Source organism: Monodelphis domestica, chromosome 2 (assembly GCF_027887165.1).
Source record: "Monodelphis domestica isolate mMonDom1 chromosome 2, mMonDom1.pri, whole genome shotgun sequence".
NCBI lineage: Eukaryota > Metazoa > Chordata > Mammalia > Didelphimorphia > Didelphidae > Monodelphis > Monodelphis domestica.
The window spans coordinates 429312834-429330159 of NC_077228.1; the positions used below are offsets into that span (position 1 = coordinate 429312834).

Sequence of the window (17326 nt, forward strand, 5' to 3'; positions counted from 1 at the left end):
CTAGTTAGTCTCTCTGCCTCAAGTCTTTCCCTACTCCAGTCTAGATTATCCATCTGTCAGATTGATCATTCTGAAATACAGATCTGATCATATCATCCACCTATTCAATAAACTTCTGTGGCTCCCTATTACTTCCAGGATCAAATATAAAATCTTCTCTCCTTGACTCTTTTCAGTTTTTCTTTATCCAGCTCTCAGTGATCTTGTCAACTCCACTGGGTTCATTTATATCTCTGTGTAGGTGACTTTCAGATCCATTGTTTTATCTCTTCTGCATTCTAGTCCTTTGTTCCCATCTGTGCCACTCTGATGGGTTGGCTACCTTTTTGAATGCCAAAAATGTGTTTATTTACAACATTCTTTTATAAAACATTATTATGTTTATTTAAAACATTATTAATTAATCTGAGGCAAGTTCTCACCAGTAGATGAGAAGAAGTAATACAAGAACCCTTTAAAGGTCTTTCAGAAGAACTTAGGTATCAATTATGAGACATGGGAGATACTTACCCAGAACTGCCTAGCATGGCATGCCAGCACGAAAAAAGACTTTGTGTTTTATGAGCAAAGCAGAATTGCAGTCGCTCAAAAAATGTGAGATATGCAACTTTAGAGACATCTTCATTCTAAATGTATATATGGGCTATTTGTGCCCAATCTGTGGCAGAGCTTTACAAGCCTATATCGGTCTAATTAGCTCCAGTCAGACATTTTCACCTTGTCATAATAATATCATTTTGGTCTTCTTCAAGTACAAAGGACAATAACCAATCAACTGTCTATTTGACATTTCTAATTTTATATTATATACATTTAGCAAATATAATAGTCTCAGAAGAAATCATTATCTTTCCCTCTAAACTCATCTTTCTTCCAAATATTGTCATTATTCTCAAGGGTGTCAGCTTCTTTCTAGGCACCCAAGTTCTCAACTTTGATATCATCCTTATTTTTGGTGACCCTACCTTTACAATTATTTGCTAGATGTTATTTGTCATTACAACTTTTAAAAAATATATTATCTTTTTTCCAATCACAAAGTAACAACTTTAGTTAAGGCCCTCGTCATTTCTTACCTGGACTATTGCAGTAGTTTCCTAATTACAAATCTGTCTCTAGTATTTCCTCTCTCTAACCACCCTCTACACAGCTGCCAGAATGATTTTCCTAAAAGTTCAGGTCTGACTATGTCTTCCTCCCACCTCAGCCCCACAAATAAACTTCAGTGGCTTCTCAATAACTCTAAGATCAAATATAAATACCAAGTGTATCTGGAAATAAGTTTTTCACAACCTTTCTTCTTTCTAGTTTTTTTAACTACATTATTCCCCTTGATGTAGTCTATGATTTAGCCAGTTGGCTAAACTGATGTTCTAAACACAATATACATCATCTCTTATCTTAGGGTCTTGTAATGACTGTTTCTCAAACCAAAAAAGGTTTTTCCATCTCACCTCTGCTGCTAAGAATTTCTGGCTTCCTTCAAGATTAGTCTCAGATACCACTGAAATGGCTGGTAATTTATCCTTTCCTTCTCATCCTGTGTTACTTGTTCATATATCTCTATATAAATCTCCTATAGAGGATCTAGCCAGCACAACACCTTGTTTTTTGTTGTTTTTAAATGCTTACCAAACTGTAAAGATTAAAATTTAGGGGAGATGGGGAGACTGAGGCAGGTAGAAATTAGTTTCTCTCTGCAAGGAGTATTATATTTTTTAGAGGTTTATTAAAGGTTAAAGATTAAAGAATATACAAGTAAGAAACATGTGCCTAGGCCAGAGGCCTAGACAAAATAACCTCACATCACGCAAGAGACGTGCCTGCTCCAAAACAGAAGTCCAAAAAAAAGCCAAGAGTAACACAGGCAGGAGAGCAGTAAGGACTAGGCAAATTGGGTTAAGTGACATGCCCAGGGTTACACAGTTTGGAAATATCTGAATTTAGATTTGAACCCAGAACCTCCTGTCTCTTGGCCTGGCTTTCTATCCACTAACCTACCGAACTGCCCCTCTGGGATCCTTTGTGAAATCAAATAATATATATGGTGGGTGGATGTTCTCTAAACATCTCAGTTTGGCTGTAAAGATTAGTTTCTGGTAGAAAATTTTACAGGGAAAGCCTTCCTTTTCCATTCTCTTATTTTCATGAAGGATGCCCTATATGTATGCTTAAACTCATAAAGACTGTCTCATAAAGACATTTCTAGAGCTGAGGAAGTTATGCATGTTCATCAGAAGTTACTATATTTTCTCAGTCACCCATTTTGGTAATAATGTCTATGATCTTTTCTATTCTTTTGGAATTTTCCTCACTTTGAGATAGCTTTGTTTTTAATGAATAGCTTGAGTCCTGTACTTGTATCCATTATATATATATATATATATACACACATATATATATATATTTATTTATTTATATATATATTTATTTATATATATATTTATTTATTTATATATATATATTTATATATATATATATATATATACATATATTATTTATGTGTATTCTGTCCTGCCCACAGTCTCTGAAATCCCCATGGGGGACCTCAGGACCCCAAAGGATCAAGCATCTTAAGGAGCCTTGAAGAGACCTTCAGATCTCCTGCTCTATCCCCCACTGTCAGGTCCCTTCTGCCTATCTTCAGTGATAGAAGGAATTTTCACTCCAGAAGTTCCTTACACCATTGAAATTCTGGGTTTAGTTAAAAAGAAGTATGCTCTAGACATCATTTGAAAATTTCTCTAAGTTATTTTGCACAGGATGCTCTGAGTCTTTCTTGTCTCACACCTGATAAGATTATAAAATGGTATCACAAAATTGACTATGTCTTGTTCAGCAAAAAAATTTTGGCACTAAAGTTGAATTTAAAAAAAGAATAGTTTAGTATCATTCACCATTTTGTTTTCTGCTTTATTATTTATTTTATTTAGCTGTCTGCCTTTTGTCTTGGCTCTATTGAGCTATGATTAATATTATAATTTCCCAACCACCGCAATAGTTTCTTCTTACTCTAAACGTTTACAGTCCATATTCCTTCTTTGGAATATCATATATTATTATCTTTAACATTAGTTATCTTTTGGTAGTGTATGCTTTTTCTCACCAACTAGATTGTAAACCCCTGGAGAGAAAAGGTTTTCATATTATCTAACAGAATGCTATTCACAAAAAGGAAGCTATGAGGTTTTTTTTTTCAATCTATGATGATGTTGGCTGCTATATTTCAGCAACAGTTTTACTATGGCAGGGCTTGCTAATCTACTCCATCTAGGTCAGCTTTGAAGAGGGTTATCAGGTTCCTGAGAGAGGCCTTGAGAGCCTCTCCAGCTTCCCTTTCCCTACCCCTTCCCTCCTCCCCAAGTGTAAGAACATCGGGTAGCTGCAGATAGGGGTGGAGGGAACATATTGAATTCACTGAATTCTCCAACTGACAGCTTTATTCAGTCAATGAATATTTATTGAATGATTACAACTAAAAAGTTCTAAGGCACCAAATGGTTCCTGGTGTCAGAGCTCATTCTTTAGCAGAGCACATTTATTTAATACCTTTGTGACAGATATTTTTTTCATGTGTGGTCACAGAATCCTCAAGATAGTTTGCAAGCAGGTATTGTTTCCCCTGTGTGGCAGATTGGGAAATAAATTTCCAGTCACGTTTCTGGGACGGTGAAAGAGAGCCAGAAAACTTGAGGCTGGTGCAGTGGCAGCACAATGACTTGCCAAATGCTTGTTTGCAGCATATACTTCATTCAAAATTGTTCATTGATGAGGTTCTGAAAGACCACCCTGTGGCAACTAATTTCAAAGATGGTTAATAAGAGCTTTGGATGGCAACAGGATGCCTAGGGCAGAGTTCCCTTTTGGGCTCTGAGCTTAACTACAATAAAGCTGATCACAACAGAGCTAGAGCCAAGACCAATTGCATAATTTGTGATTCTTAATTTGCTGAAACTGCATGCTTGTCTGGAAGTGTAACACACACATCATAGGATAATGTGGAGTATTTGTCCTTTTGAAGATAGTCGATTCATTTTTATTGGCAAACTGTAGCATCTGAGCTGGCTAGCATAATTACACCATATCTGCTTCCAATTCTCTCTCCTCCCCTCAAACTGCAACAAGTTTAGGGATGTAGGGTGGGGTAGATTAAATAAACTGGGCAATTATACAAAATCAGAGGGCAAAAAGTAATTTTTATACACCCCTTTTGTTGTTAGTGTTGCCACATTTCTAGGTATAAAGGAAAGAATGGAGCATTTACTGTCAGAGGTTCAAATTCTCAATTTTGTTATTTACCAGGTAGTATGTGATCATTTGGCCAAGTCTGTATTATAGATCCAGAGTTAAGAGTTCTCAAAAAGCATCTAGTTTAACTTCATTTTACAGATGAGGAAACTGAGGCCCAGGGTGTTTACATGATTGCCCAAGATCACAAGTGATCAAGGGTTGGACTAGATGAATCACACCACCAAAAATGAGTTCAAATATGGTATAAAGTCTTCAACTCTTAGCAAAACAAAAAGGTAAATAAAGCATTTGTTCTGTGCCCCTTTCCAAGTCCATCATACATTCTGCAATCCTTGTTTTGTTTTTAACATGGTCATTAATGCACCATTTCATATAAACCTGATCACATTTTCTGCTATGGTTCATATTCAAAAGGAAGTTTAAGAGAGGTCAAACGACAGGTGACTTTAAAAACAAGTGAATAACCAGAGTTCACTCTGCCTCCTCTCCTGTATAAGTGATGGTGGTGTGTCTGTAACAAAGACAAGGAGGATGTATTGCATCCAGAAGTGCCCGGTGCCTTCTGTCTCTAGGTTATCGTTTCTACTAAAGGGCCATGTCACTTTAAACTAAAAAAAGTAAGAGGTGCGCAATGAGGCTTGAGGGAGACTTTAAGGGCTGCCCTACGCGTGTCTTTCTCTGGTTTGCCACCTTGCAATTTGGAACCTGGACTGGAATCCTACAACACCACCACTCGCAATCCCCAACTTCCGGCGGGCGCCGAAATTAGTCTCCTTTCTACCAAGGGCGCCCCTGAGGAACCCCCACAAGCTCGAGGCCAGCCGCCGACTAGGGGTATGCACAAGTAGAAGCAGCTCCAGAGATGCCCAAGGAACTGCTACCCTACGACCTCACCCTCAGAGGCCGGCTGCCTGTTTAGATTAAAATCCCCAGGAAGCGGAACATGGCTGTCCCTTTCCTGTCTAGTCTTCGGCCTCTGGAATTGGCAGCAGGGGGAGGGCTCAGACCAAAAGGTTTGGATATCACTGTGTTGGGGGTGGGAGAGAAGATAGCGCTGAGGCCGCTGACTCAGCCAGGTTTTATTTATTTATTTATTTTATCTCGCTGCAGGGACAGCCTCTTTCAGCCCCACCCGAGCGGCGCTGCCCCGTCACAGAGCGCATGCGCGCAGTGGGGGATGTCGGGAGCGCGCAGCGGCCCTAGGGGTAGTAGCAGGAGCAGCAGCGGCGGCAGCAGCAGCAGCGGCGGCCGCGCCGGGGACGCGGACGTAGACGGGGCGGTGTCGGTGGGGGAGGTGGTCGAGTTCCTCGCGAAGCTGCTGGGCATCGCCGCCGCGCTGAAGCTGATTTTCTACTTGTTCCAGGCGTGCCTCGCGATGGCCTGGAAGTCCGGCGGGGCCAATCACTCGGAGCTCATCCAAAATCTCCGCAGTGAGTGCCACCGCTGCCTCCCCTTTTCCTCGTCGTGGGCTGGGAGCTTGGGGAGGGGGCAGTCGGGAGAGGGACGTGTCACTGCCTTGCCGGTCCCGGGGACAGCAGCCGCCCTCACCCGGCGGTGTGGTTGGGGAAGGCGGCCGTGGCGGGTAGGACAGTTGGTGGCGCTCTCCGCGCCGGGCCACACGCACTTGTAATTCCCTCCCGAGAGACCTGTCACCTGGGGGCGATCAGCGGGCGCCAAGAACGGGCTCCGGGCGAGCTTGGGGATCGGGGGCGGCTAGTGCAGCGCGGGCAGGCGGTACTCCTCTGCTTCGGTCCGGGCGGGGCGCGGAGGTGCGGGCACAGGTGGCGGGGCTGTCATTCAGGGTCGGCGTTCGACATTCTTCTTAACTCTGGCTCCAGAGGGGCGTGCCTGGGTGCAGGGACACGCTGAGTCCGGATCCAGAGGAGGGGGAGGTGCTAGTGGCTGGGGGCATATGGCCTTAGTCCTCGGGACTTCCAGGCGGCACATTTTTCAAGCCTTTACCACCCCCCTCTTCACCACTCCCCCTCCATTTCCCCGGGTCCTCGACTTCCCGCTGGGAGATGCTTCTGCCTGCCGAGCCTCAAGGCTGAAACAGATGGGGGGCAAGGAGGGGAGGTGCGATAGAGGGAGCAGCGAGAAAATACTCTAGTTTCTGCCCCCACCGGAGAGCTCGCGGATGGGATGGGGGAAAAGATTCGATTTGGAGAAATGCTTCCTAAGCCCCACAGCCAAGTCTTGCCAGGAGCTTGTTAATTGAAAGGCCCACAAATGAAAAGCTTGCAAAGGATCCCGAGGCAACCCGAGACCACTTGGGTGGTGCTCCTTGTGCCATAATCTTGATTCTTGCTGCTTTCCCCTGCCCCTTGTTAAGTGCGAATTTTCTTTCAGGATTCGTGGTTTCTTTAAACGGAAAAAAAAAAAGTCCCTCACAGTCTATATCTTGAAGGCCAAAAGGACTATTTAATCTGTAACGTAGGTCACTTCACATTGATCTGTCTCCGCTTACTTGTCTATCAGAGCTCAACATCCATTTAATCACCTTATGCCTTATAAAGTATCTTTGAACTTTTTTCGTGTTTTTGCTTTGATTCTTAATTTGTTTGTGAGCTCTTGGGAGAAAGGGGATTGCTTTATATATCCTTTCTCTCCCATTGCCTCAGGACAAGTACTTTGCACACATAAAATGATGCTCAATAAAAGTTTGCTAACTGAAATATCAAGAAAGCTCTCCCCTCACCTCCCCGCCCCCAGCTCTTGAAGACTGGCCCACTAGAAACAGGGAAAGCTCTGGATCACTCAAAGAAGACCCTGATTAAAGTTCGGGTTTCATTGCGTAGTTGCAAGTGTGACCTTGGTGCAAGTCACTTAATCTGTAACCTTAGCCTCAGTTTCTTTATCTGTAAATGAAGATAACAGGATTAATAATAATTTTGCTGCCCAAATCACTAGGTCATTTTAAGGAAAGCATGTTGCAAGATGGACAGTATTTTAGATGTGTAAACTATTACAATAATCTTGTGAGGTAGGTAATATCAAATGAGATTAATTTATGTGGAAGTACTTTGTCAGGAGCAAAGTGTTCTGTCAGCTATTAATAGTAATAGAAATTAATGCAAATAGATTTTTTTGGAATTCTTTTAAAGTAATTGATTGGATATATACTAGGTTCTGGTGGCTTCTTTGCTTGCAAAGGTGCTCAGATTTCTAATTTTTCATGCCTCTGTGGTATTTATGAAGGATAATTTAAGTGCTTGCTTATGTAGAAGCATGTATTTTTAAAATGTAAAAGAATTGTAATTAAGTAATAGTGTTATACTGGTAGGCTATCTCGGTGGATACTTGGCTGTGGCAGAAATTTGTAATCAATCAGGCATTATTTCAGTCTCTTCTTTTAGGCCAAATTCAGGGCTAGCCAAGACTAGATCTTCTTTCCAGTTGTTTTATAATTACCTCCATGTATCTCCTATTACAGTTCTTAACTTTTTGAAAATGCTTTTCTATTTAGTGATTAGGTAATTTTTAACACGGAGAATGTTGATCTAATGTATGTTATACTTCATTTTAAAATAAGTAATATACTTCTTTAGGAAGAAATTAGGGAAGATAAATTGTTTTATCATCTTTTGTAATACTTATGCAACTTTGTTTTAACCTCTTATTAGTGTAATATTTTAACTCACAAGGTCTATTTTTGAGAGATTGGAATGTGATTTGGGGTTGAAAAAAAGACCTGTTAGGAAAAAAAGCTAAATTAGAACTTTATTGATTAAAAAAACTAAGGCTTTGTTGTGGAGACCATTATAAACTTGTATTGAGAAATAACTTAAATGTTTTTATTTTGCTTTGTTGCAATATAAACATAAATATAATTTGTATATATAGTTATAGCTGCACAAGTTATATCTTTTTTGTTCATTTTAATATTTGGTGTAAGTATATATAACCAGATTGAAGACCGTTGACTGTGATAATAGGGGTCTAGCAATTTTAAAAATATGTAAATAGAATGGTAGTTAAGTGAGCATTCTTTTATGCAACTGCATTACAGGTAGGGTTAATTTAAGTCTGCAAACATATATTAAGCACCAACTATGTACAAGGACTTTTCATATCAGTATTACAGCTTTAGTTACTAGGTAATCATGCCATTGATTCTATTCAACCAACTTGACATTTTACAATTAGTTTCTTGGGAAAGTCTACATAGAAAGGCAGACCACAGTAATAAGAAAATAGCATGCACAGATCATGTGCTTATGGAACATTTTTTTTTCAAGCAAAGTGAAACCTTTTTAGTTTAGCAACCTAAGCTATTAGATGTGATGGAATAAACACTGGACTGGGAACCAGAAAACTAGTTGCTAGCAGTGACTTTTCCATTTAACAAGGTATGTTATATTATTATTTTAGGGCTTCAGTTTTCTCACTTATAAAAACAGGGGAGATTTAAACCAGATGATATCTGAGTTTGTTTTTTCCCCCAGTTCTAATAAAGCCTGGGATTCTTTAATAAGATAGCCTCTTAAAGCATTGCCTTTCAAAGGAAGAGATTTAAGGGAAATTGATTGAAATATTTGTTCAGTCATTCAGTCCTGTTTGACTCTTCATGACCCCTCTAGATTGATAGCATACTGTTGCCAGGGGTTTTTTTGATAAAGTTATTAGAGTGGTTTGCCATTTGCTTCTCCAGGGGATTACAGAAAATAGAGGTTAAATGACTTTCCTTGAGTCACAGCTTGTAAGGAGGCAGAATTTTTGAGCAGGATTTGAATTCAAGTCTTCTTGACTCCAGGTCCAGTGCTCTCTCCACTGAACCCACCTAGGTGGTTGAAATATTAAATTAGGCTAAATGCTAATACTTAACATAAAAATGTCCATTATTACTTTGATTAAATATCAGTTTACTGGCCTTTAGCTGCTAGAACAGTTAGGCAGTGAACGTTTATTAAGCACCTTTTATGTGCCAGACATTCTGCTAATCACTTAGATTACAATAAAGAGGCAAAAGACTAAAGTAAGTCTGTAGTCAGAAAGGAAGAAGAACAATGTTCCTGGCCTGAGGTATAGCCAGAGAAAATGTCCTGAGTAGAGAGAAGGAATAACTTGTTAATGGCGCAACAAGGAGGCCAGTGTCTCTCAGGATTGAAGAGTATGTGATATGGGGGGGAGTAAGATAAGTAGGAAGACTTGAAAGGCAGGAAAGGGTTAAGGCTTAAACATGAATTTTTTTTGATCCAGAAGGTAATAAGGAACCATTGGAGTTTATTGAGTAGGATGGTTGACACGGTTGATCCTGTTTTAGGAAAATTACTTTGGTGGCTGAATGGAGGTGAGGTTGAAAGAGGGAGGGAAGTGAGGAAGATAAACCCACCAGTAGTCCCAAGTGTGAGTTGATAAGGAATCTGTACCAGTATGGTATCAGAGGAGAAAAAAGGGACATATTTGAAGATGTTGCAAAAGTGAGAGCAGTGGGCCTGGGCAAAAGATTGGATGGAGGTGGTAGTGAGAGATAATAAGGAATGGAGAATGACACTTAGGTTATGAGTCTTGGTCATCAATGGAGGAAAGTAGCATTTAGGCTCACCATTTCATTACTTTTATGTGCTCAAGTGCTAATAACTAATGAGATAGTTTAATAAATTGACGCTTTATCTAGTAGCCAGAAAAATGCCTTCCCATTTAATTTCTAATGAAACTTTAGAGGCATTCACCTGTAAATCAGATTTCACAGTGTTTTAATATTTAATTTAGATACATTTTTGGCAATTTAATATGAATTCCTAGTTGCCAAATTGTGGCTAATTTTTAGCTTTCATTAAAAAGAAAAGTAAATCCTTGTTCATCTTGTATTGGTTCCAAGGCAGAAGAGTGGTAAGGGCAAGGCAATGGAAGTTAAGTAATTTGTCCAGAGTCATATAGCTAGGGAGTGTCGGAGGTCTGATTGGAACCCAGGACCTCACATCCCTAGGTCTGACTCTTAATCTCCTGAACCACCTGGCTGCTCCCCATTTTAGGCTTCATTAATTAAAATAAGATCCCTATTCTTCTCAGTGCTGGGTTTATTTTCAACAATATGGCTTAGTGAATAGGAGTACTGGAGTTGGAGTTAAAAAAGCCTTGGTTTAAATTCCACCTCTAGTTGAATGATATGTCAAGTCCCTCTCTATTTCTTCATATGGAAAATGGAGCTAATAGCTATAAACTTGCTTCATAGGTGTATAATAAAGCTCAAGAAATCATATGTAAAATCCTTGGTAAATCTTAAAGTGTTATAAAATGGCAGTAGCACTTGCCCTTCTATCCCAGTGTACTTAGTCTCCTTTGTTGGATCATCATCCTTGTCTTGTACCTCCCTCCCTCTTTTGCTGCTTTGAGGATGGAGGTGTCCTTAGGGATGCTCAGGCCTAGAACCTCTGTTCTTTTTCCATCTACTCTTTCAAGTAGCTATGACCACATCAGCTCCCATGAGTTCAGTTGTAGTTTTTATACAGATAATTTTCTCTGTATCCAGACTGTTTTGCTCCTGAAATCCAGCCCTGTATCACTGTTTGTTTTTTGGACTCTCCAAGAATGTTCCTTAGGCATCTCAAATTCAACATATCCAAAACAGTTCATTATTCCCCTCCAAATCTTAGCAACCATGTTTCTGTTATGAGGGCTTTATCATCCTTCTTGTCACCTAGGTTAATAACCATTGGAGCTGTCTTCAAATCACTGTCACATCAAATAAATTGTCAAGTTTTGTTGACTACCTTCACTGTATGTCACATCCATTTCCTTCTCTACTCATAGCTATCCCTTCAGTTCGGCCCTTATTACCACTTACCTGGACTGTTGCAGTAAATTGGTCAAGTCTCTTTTCCACTTGAGCTTCTTCTTCATTCTTTTGCCTAATTGATATTCATAAAATACCTATATGATCATTTTATTCCTCTGCTCAGGCTTGTCCCTAGGACAGAAATTCATAATCTGAGATCCATAGAGAGATTTCAAAGGGCCTCTGAAGTTGGATGGAAAAAAAGTTCAACTTTATTTTCACTACTCAATAATTGAAATTTAGTATTTCCTTCAATTCTTTAAAATTTCTTCTGAGAAGGGGTCCATAAGCTTTACAAAATTGCCCAAGGAAAAGAGTCCCTGATGCAAAAAAAAAGAGCTCCTGTTGGAATGAAATAGAAACTTTTCTATTTGTTTTTTAATCTTTTTTTCACAATTTGCTCCCAGCCTACCTTTCCAAGCCTATTTCAAATTATTCTCTTATACATTCAGTTACACCAGCTTGACATGTTTTAAAATAAAACTTTTGGGGAAAATTTACATAAAAATATAGAACCACAGCAATAAAAATAGTTTGCTTAAATGATTTTGCTCATCAAACATTGTTTAATTTCAAACCATTTGAACTTGAATAATTTAGACCATGTAAAAATTAGCTTATATGTGCAGAACAGCTTTCCCTGATAATGTAATATATTATCTCCTCTTAATTTGCTCCATTTCTGGAATGTATTTCCTGCTCTTCTGCACCTTATAGAATATTTAACTTCCTTTAAAGAGCAGCACAAGTGCCATCTTCTGGAAGCCTATGCTAATTCTTCTCTCTCCCTTCACCAGGCACTAAGGCCCTCCACCCTCACAGAAGTTAATTTGTATATGATTATTTTCCTGTTTCTTGTCCACTGTTCCTATAATGTTGTCACCTTGAAGACAGTCTTTGTTTCTTTTTTCTTTTCTATTTTTTTGTCTGTTTTCTCTACTGCACAGCACAGTGCCTGGCAAGTAGAATGTCCATACTGCTGTTGAATGACGGGAAGAGGCATTATAAGGACTGATACAAGGCTAAAAAATGCCTTTGTGGCAGGCTGGGACAGGGAGTCAGGTGAGACTCATAGTCCTCAGGCAGGAAGGAGGATAATTGGAGTTTTTGTAGAAAAAGGAAAGCAACTGCCCTGCTGGTGAAGCTGACCAGGGTTCAATCAGTCATAAGCATCTACTATGTGCCAAGTGCTAGCCAGAGACCAGTAGCCCTGGCAACGATAATGTTAGGGTATTTTTCTGAGTTCAGGATTTGAGTATCAGCCAGTCAGAGGAAGGAGAGCTTCTCAGAGGAGAAAGTGGGCATCCATCACCAGAAACATAAGAAAGTTCATTTTATGTCCTAACTGGTTAGGAAGTTGGAACCTCCCATCCATTCTGGCCATTTTGCCTGTCTCCCTGCCAACTTTATATTTCAAAACCCTTCCCATATGACATTTCATATACTGTCTTCATGCTATGGTGTTTCATATATTGTGTTCTGTGCCTTTGCTAGGTATCTCCCCTTGCTCTCCTTCCTTCCTACCTCCAAATCTGGAATAAATTCCTTCCTTTTTTCTACTTTCTTAGATGCCTTTTCTTCAAAACTCAGCTCACATGCCACTTGAGAGTCCCTAGAACAATGCTTTGTACGTAGATGTTTAATAATTGGCTCATTGGATTGTAGTAGTGATAGTAGACTTTTTAAATACCTATTTTTAATGAAAATGTCCCTGTTTCCTCAGTGCTCATAAGATAGTTTTCTGATTGCCTAATGTGATTTAGAAGGTTTTCAGCCAAAATGGCTTAACTTAAAAGGTTTTGATACAAAAAAGGGGTAAGTTGGCTTTACAAGAGAACCCATTTAATTGTCCAAATCGGCTTGTTTTTATCTTATCTCAAGCCTGTTTGTTGCTTTCTGGTACTAAGTTACTCTCTCAGGAATGAGATATTTATTTTTTCACATTAATTTGAGATTGAGATTTTATTTTGGAGTCCAAGAAGTAGAAAGACATTACTCTAACTTTATAATAATTTTAATAATACCTGGCATTTACATAGTGTCCACTATACTTTACAAATCTTAGCTCATTTGATCCTCACAACAGTTCTGAGAGTAGTTGTTATTGGAGTGACTTGCCCAAGGTGCTGCCTCCAGGAAGTGACCATCTGTTTTGAACTCAGGTTTTTCTGACTCCAGCTCTAGCACTCTATTCACTATGCTACCTAGCTTCCCAGTTTCTGGCCGCAACACAATAGCTTATTATTTACATAATATTTTAATCTTTGTGAAGCACCTTATTTATATTCATATTTGATTCTTCCAACAACTCCTGAATTGATAGTGGTGGGGGAACCACCTTTTTTTTTTTAATAGATGAGGAAATTGAGGCTCAAGGATTTAATGATTTCCTTGAAGGTAGTACATAGCTAATGCATACCTACCTTACGCCTCTGCATCTTAAATGATGCTTACTTGAGTTTTTTCCTTAATTTCCTTAAAACACAAAAATCTTTTATTTAAAAATTAAATGCACTTAAACAACAGAACATTTAAATAAAAAAGTAAGCAATGGTATAAATAAAATGCCTGCATTATATTGGCATGGAAAGAGGATCACTTGCTTGGAATTATGGCATAGTATGATGTGGTATATTATATGACAAGAATTAATAATTTAGTACCACCCTCTCATATCCATTGTTAAAAGAACCATGATTAATCTCCAGAACCACTAAAGGGAGTAGTGCTTTGGGTAGTTTATCTAGATTTTAGCAAAACATTTGATGAAATCTATTATACTATTCTTGTGTACAAATGAAGAGAGATCAGATGATAATTAAGTAGTTAGGTGATTCAACATTGGTTGACTAGAGCAACAGACATAAATGGTTCCATGTCAACTTGGACAAGTTCTGTGTTGTTCAATATATTTTGTTATCAATGACTTGGGTAATGGCATAGAGGGCAAATGATGCAAAGTTGGAAATGATAACAAATTACAGTGGATGATAGAATAAGGGTCTAAAAATATCTTAATAATTTAGAACAATGGACTGAATCTAGTACGATTAGACCATTAATGACAACTTAAAGCCATTCAGTTTGTTCTGAAAACCACCTAACCATTTTTCATCTGGTCCATAGATCTCTATTTAGTTATGTTTTAGTAGGGATGTATATAAGCTTTTTATATTATTATTATTATTTTTTGCATTTTTTAATTTTATAGTATTTTATTTGATCATTTCCATGCATTATTCATTAAAGAAAAAGATCATTTTCTTTTCCTCCCTCCCACCCCCCGTAGCTGACGCGTGATACCACTGGGTATCACATGTGTTCTTGATTCGAACCCATTGCCATGTTGTTAGTATTTGCATTAGAGTGTTTGTTTAGAGTCTCTCCTCTGTCATGTCCCCTCAGCCATTGTAGTCAGGCAGTTGCTTTTCCTCGGTGTTTCTACTCCCTCAGTTTGTCCTCTGCTTATGGATAGTGTTTTTTCTCCTAGATCCCTGCAGATTGTTCAGGGACATTACACTGCCACTAATGGAGAAGTCCATTACGTTTGATTATACCACAGTGTGTTTGTCTCTCTGTACAATGTTCTCCTGGTTCTGCTCCTCTCGCTCTGCATCACTTCCTGGAGGTCGTTCCAGTCTCCATGGAATTCCTCCACTTTATTATTCCTTTTTGCACAATAATATTCCATCACCAACATATACCACAATTTGTTCAGCCATTTCCCAATTGATGGGCATCCCCTCGTTTTCCAATTTTTGGCCACCACAAAGAGCGCAGCTATGAATATTTTTGTACAAGTCGTTTTGTCCATTATCTCTTTGGGGTACAGACCCAGCAGTGCTATGGCTGGATCAAAGGGTAGACATTCTTTTATCGCCCTTTGTGCATAGTTCCAAATTGCCCTCCAGAATGGCTGGATCAGTTCACAACTCCACCAGCAATGAATTAATGTCCCTACTTTGCCACATCCCCTCCAGCATTCATTACTTTCCATAACTGTCATGTTAGCCAATCTGCTAGGTGTGAGGTGATACCTCAGCGTTGTTTTGATTTGCATCTCTCTGATTATAAGAGATTTAGAACACTTCTTCATGTGCTTATTAATAGTTTTGATTTCTTTATCTGAAAACTGCCTATCCATGTCCCTTGCCCATTTATCAATTGGGGAATGGCTTGATTTTTTGTACAATTGATTTAGCTCTTTATAAATTTGAGTAATTAAACTTTTGTCAGAGATTTTTATGAAGATTTTTTCCCAATTTGTTGTTTTCCTTCTGATTTTAGTTACATTGGTTTTGTTTGTACAAAAGCCTTTTAATTTGATGTAGTCAATTATTTATTTTACATTTTGTGATTCTTTCTATGTCTTGCTTGGTTTTAAAGTCTTTCCCCTCCCAAAGGTCTGACATGTATACTATTCGGTGTTTACCCAATTTACTTATGGTTTCCTTCTTTATGTTTAAGTCTTTCACCCATTTTGAATTTATCTTGGTGTAGGGTGTCAGGTGTTGATCAATTCCTAATCTCTCCCACACTGTCTTCCAATTTTCCCAGCAGTTCTTATCGAATAGTGGATTTTTGTCCCAAGACCTGGGATCTTTGGGTTTATCGTATACTGTCTGGCTGAGGTCACTTGCCCCCAGTCTATTCCACTGATCCTCCTTTCTGTCTCTTAGCCAGTACCAAATTGTTTTGATGACTGCTGCTTTGTAATATAGTTTGAGGTCTGGGACTGCTAGGCCACCCTCATTTGTGTTTTTTTTTTCATTATTTCCCTGGATATCCTTGATCTTTTGTTATTCCAAATGAACTTTGTTATGGTTTTTTCCAAATCAGTAAAGAAATTTTTTGGGAGTTCCATGGGTATGGCACTAAATAGATAAATAAGCTTGGGTAGGATGGTCATTTTTATTATATTGGCTCGTCCTACCCATGAGCAGTTAATGTTTTTCCAATTGCTCAAGTCTAGTTTTAGTTGTGTGGAGAGTGTTTTGTAGTTATGTTCATATAGTTCCTGTGTTTGTCTCGGAAGGTAGATTCCTAGGTATTTTATTTTGTCTAAGGTGATTTTGAATGGGATTTCTCTTTCTAGTTTTTGCTGCTGAGCTGTGTTGGAGATATATAGAAAAGCTGATGACTTATGTGGGTTTATTTTGTATCCTGCAACTTTGCTAAAGTTGTTGATTATTTCAATTAGCTTTTTGGTTGAATCTCTAGGATTCTTTAAGTAGACCATCATGTCATCTGCAAAGAGTGATAACTTGGTCTCCTCCTTGCCTATTTTGATGCCTTCAATTTCTTTTTCTTCTCTAATTGCTACTGCTAGTGTTTCTAGTACAATGTCAAATAGTAGAGGTGATGATGGGCATCCTTGTTTCACTCCTGATCTTATTGGGAATGCATCTAGTTTATCCCCATTGCAGATGATATTAGCTGATGGTTTTAGATATATACTGTTTATTATTTTTAGGAACGACACTTCTATTCCTATGCTTTCTAGTGTTTTTAATAGGAATGAGTGTTGTATTTTATCAAAGGCTTTTTCTGCGTCTATTGAGATAATCATGTGGTTCTTGTTGGTTTGCTTGTTGATGTGGTCAATTATGTGGATGGTTTTCCTAATGTTGAACCAGCCCTGCATCCCTGGTATAAATCCTACTTGATCATGGTGGATGACCTTTCTGATCACTTGCTGGAGTCTTTTTGCTAGTATCCTATTTAAGATTTTTGCATCTATATTCATTAGGGAGATTGGTCTATAGTTTTCTTTCTCTGTTTTTGACCTGCCTGGTTTTGGAATCAGTACCATGTTTGTGTCATAAAAGGAGTTTGGTAGAACTCTTTTGGTAGAACCTTGCTTATTATGTCAAATAGTTTGTATAGTATTGGGATTAACTGTTCTCTGAATGTTTGATAGAATTCACTGGTGAATCCATCAGGCCCTGGGGATTTTTTCTTAGAAAGTTCTTTGATGGCCTGTTGGATTTCATTTTCTGATATGGGATTATTTAAGAATTCTATTTCCTCTTCTGTTAGTCTAGGCAGTTTGTATTTTTGTATATATTCATCCATATCACTTAAATTGGTATATTGCCATATAATTGGGCAAAGTAGTTTTTAATGATTGCCTTAATTTCCTCTTCCTCAGAGGTGATGTCCCCCTTTTCATCTTTGATGCTGTTAATTTGCTTTTCTTCCTTCCTTTTTTTAATTAGATTGACCAGTACTTTGTCTATTTTGTTTGTTTTTTCAAAGTACCAGTTTCTTGTCTTATTTATTAAATCAATAGTTCTA

At 38.6% G+C, this 17326-nt stretch overlaps 1 protein-coding gene across 1 annotated transcript in view; it reads left to right on the top strand.

The window, feature by feature from the left end:
• Positions 1-4886: 4886 nt before the first annotated feature.
• Positions 4887-17326, top strand: part of PCMT1 (protein-L-isoaspartate (D-aspartate) O-methyltransferase) — a 55203-nt gene continuing 42763 nt past the window's right edge. Inside the window, exons 1-2 of the mRNA XM_001381136.4 lie at positions 4887-5085; positions 5362-5681. Coding sequence (XP_001381173.3) covers positions 5429-5681 — 253 coding nt within the window. The 5' untranslated portion in view covers positions 4887-5085; positions 5362-5428. The remainder of the gene's footprint in view (positions 5086-5361; positions 5682-17326) is intronic.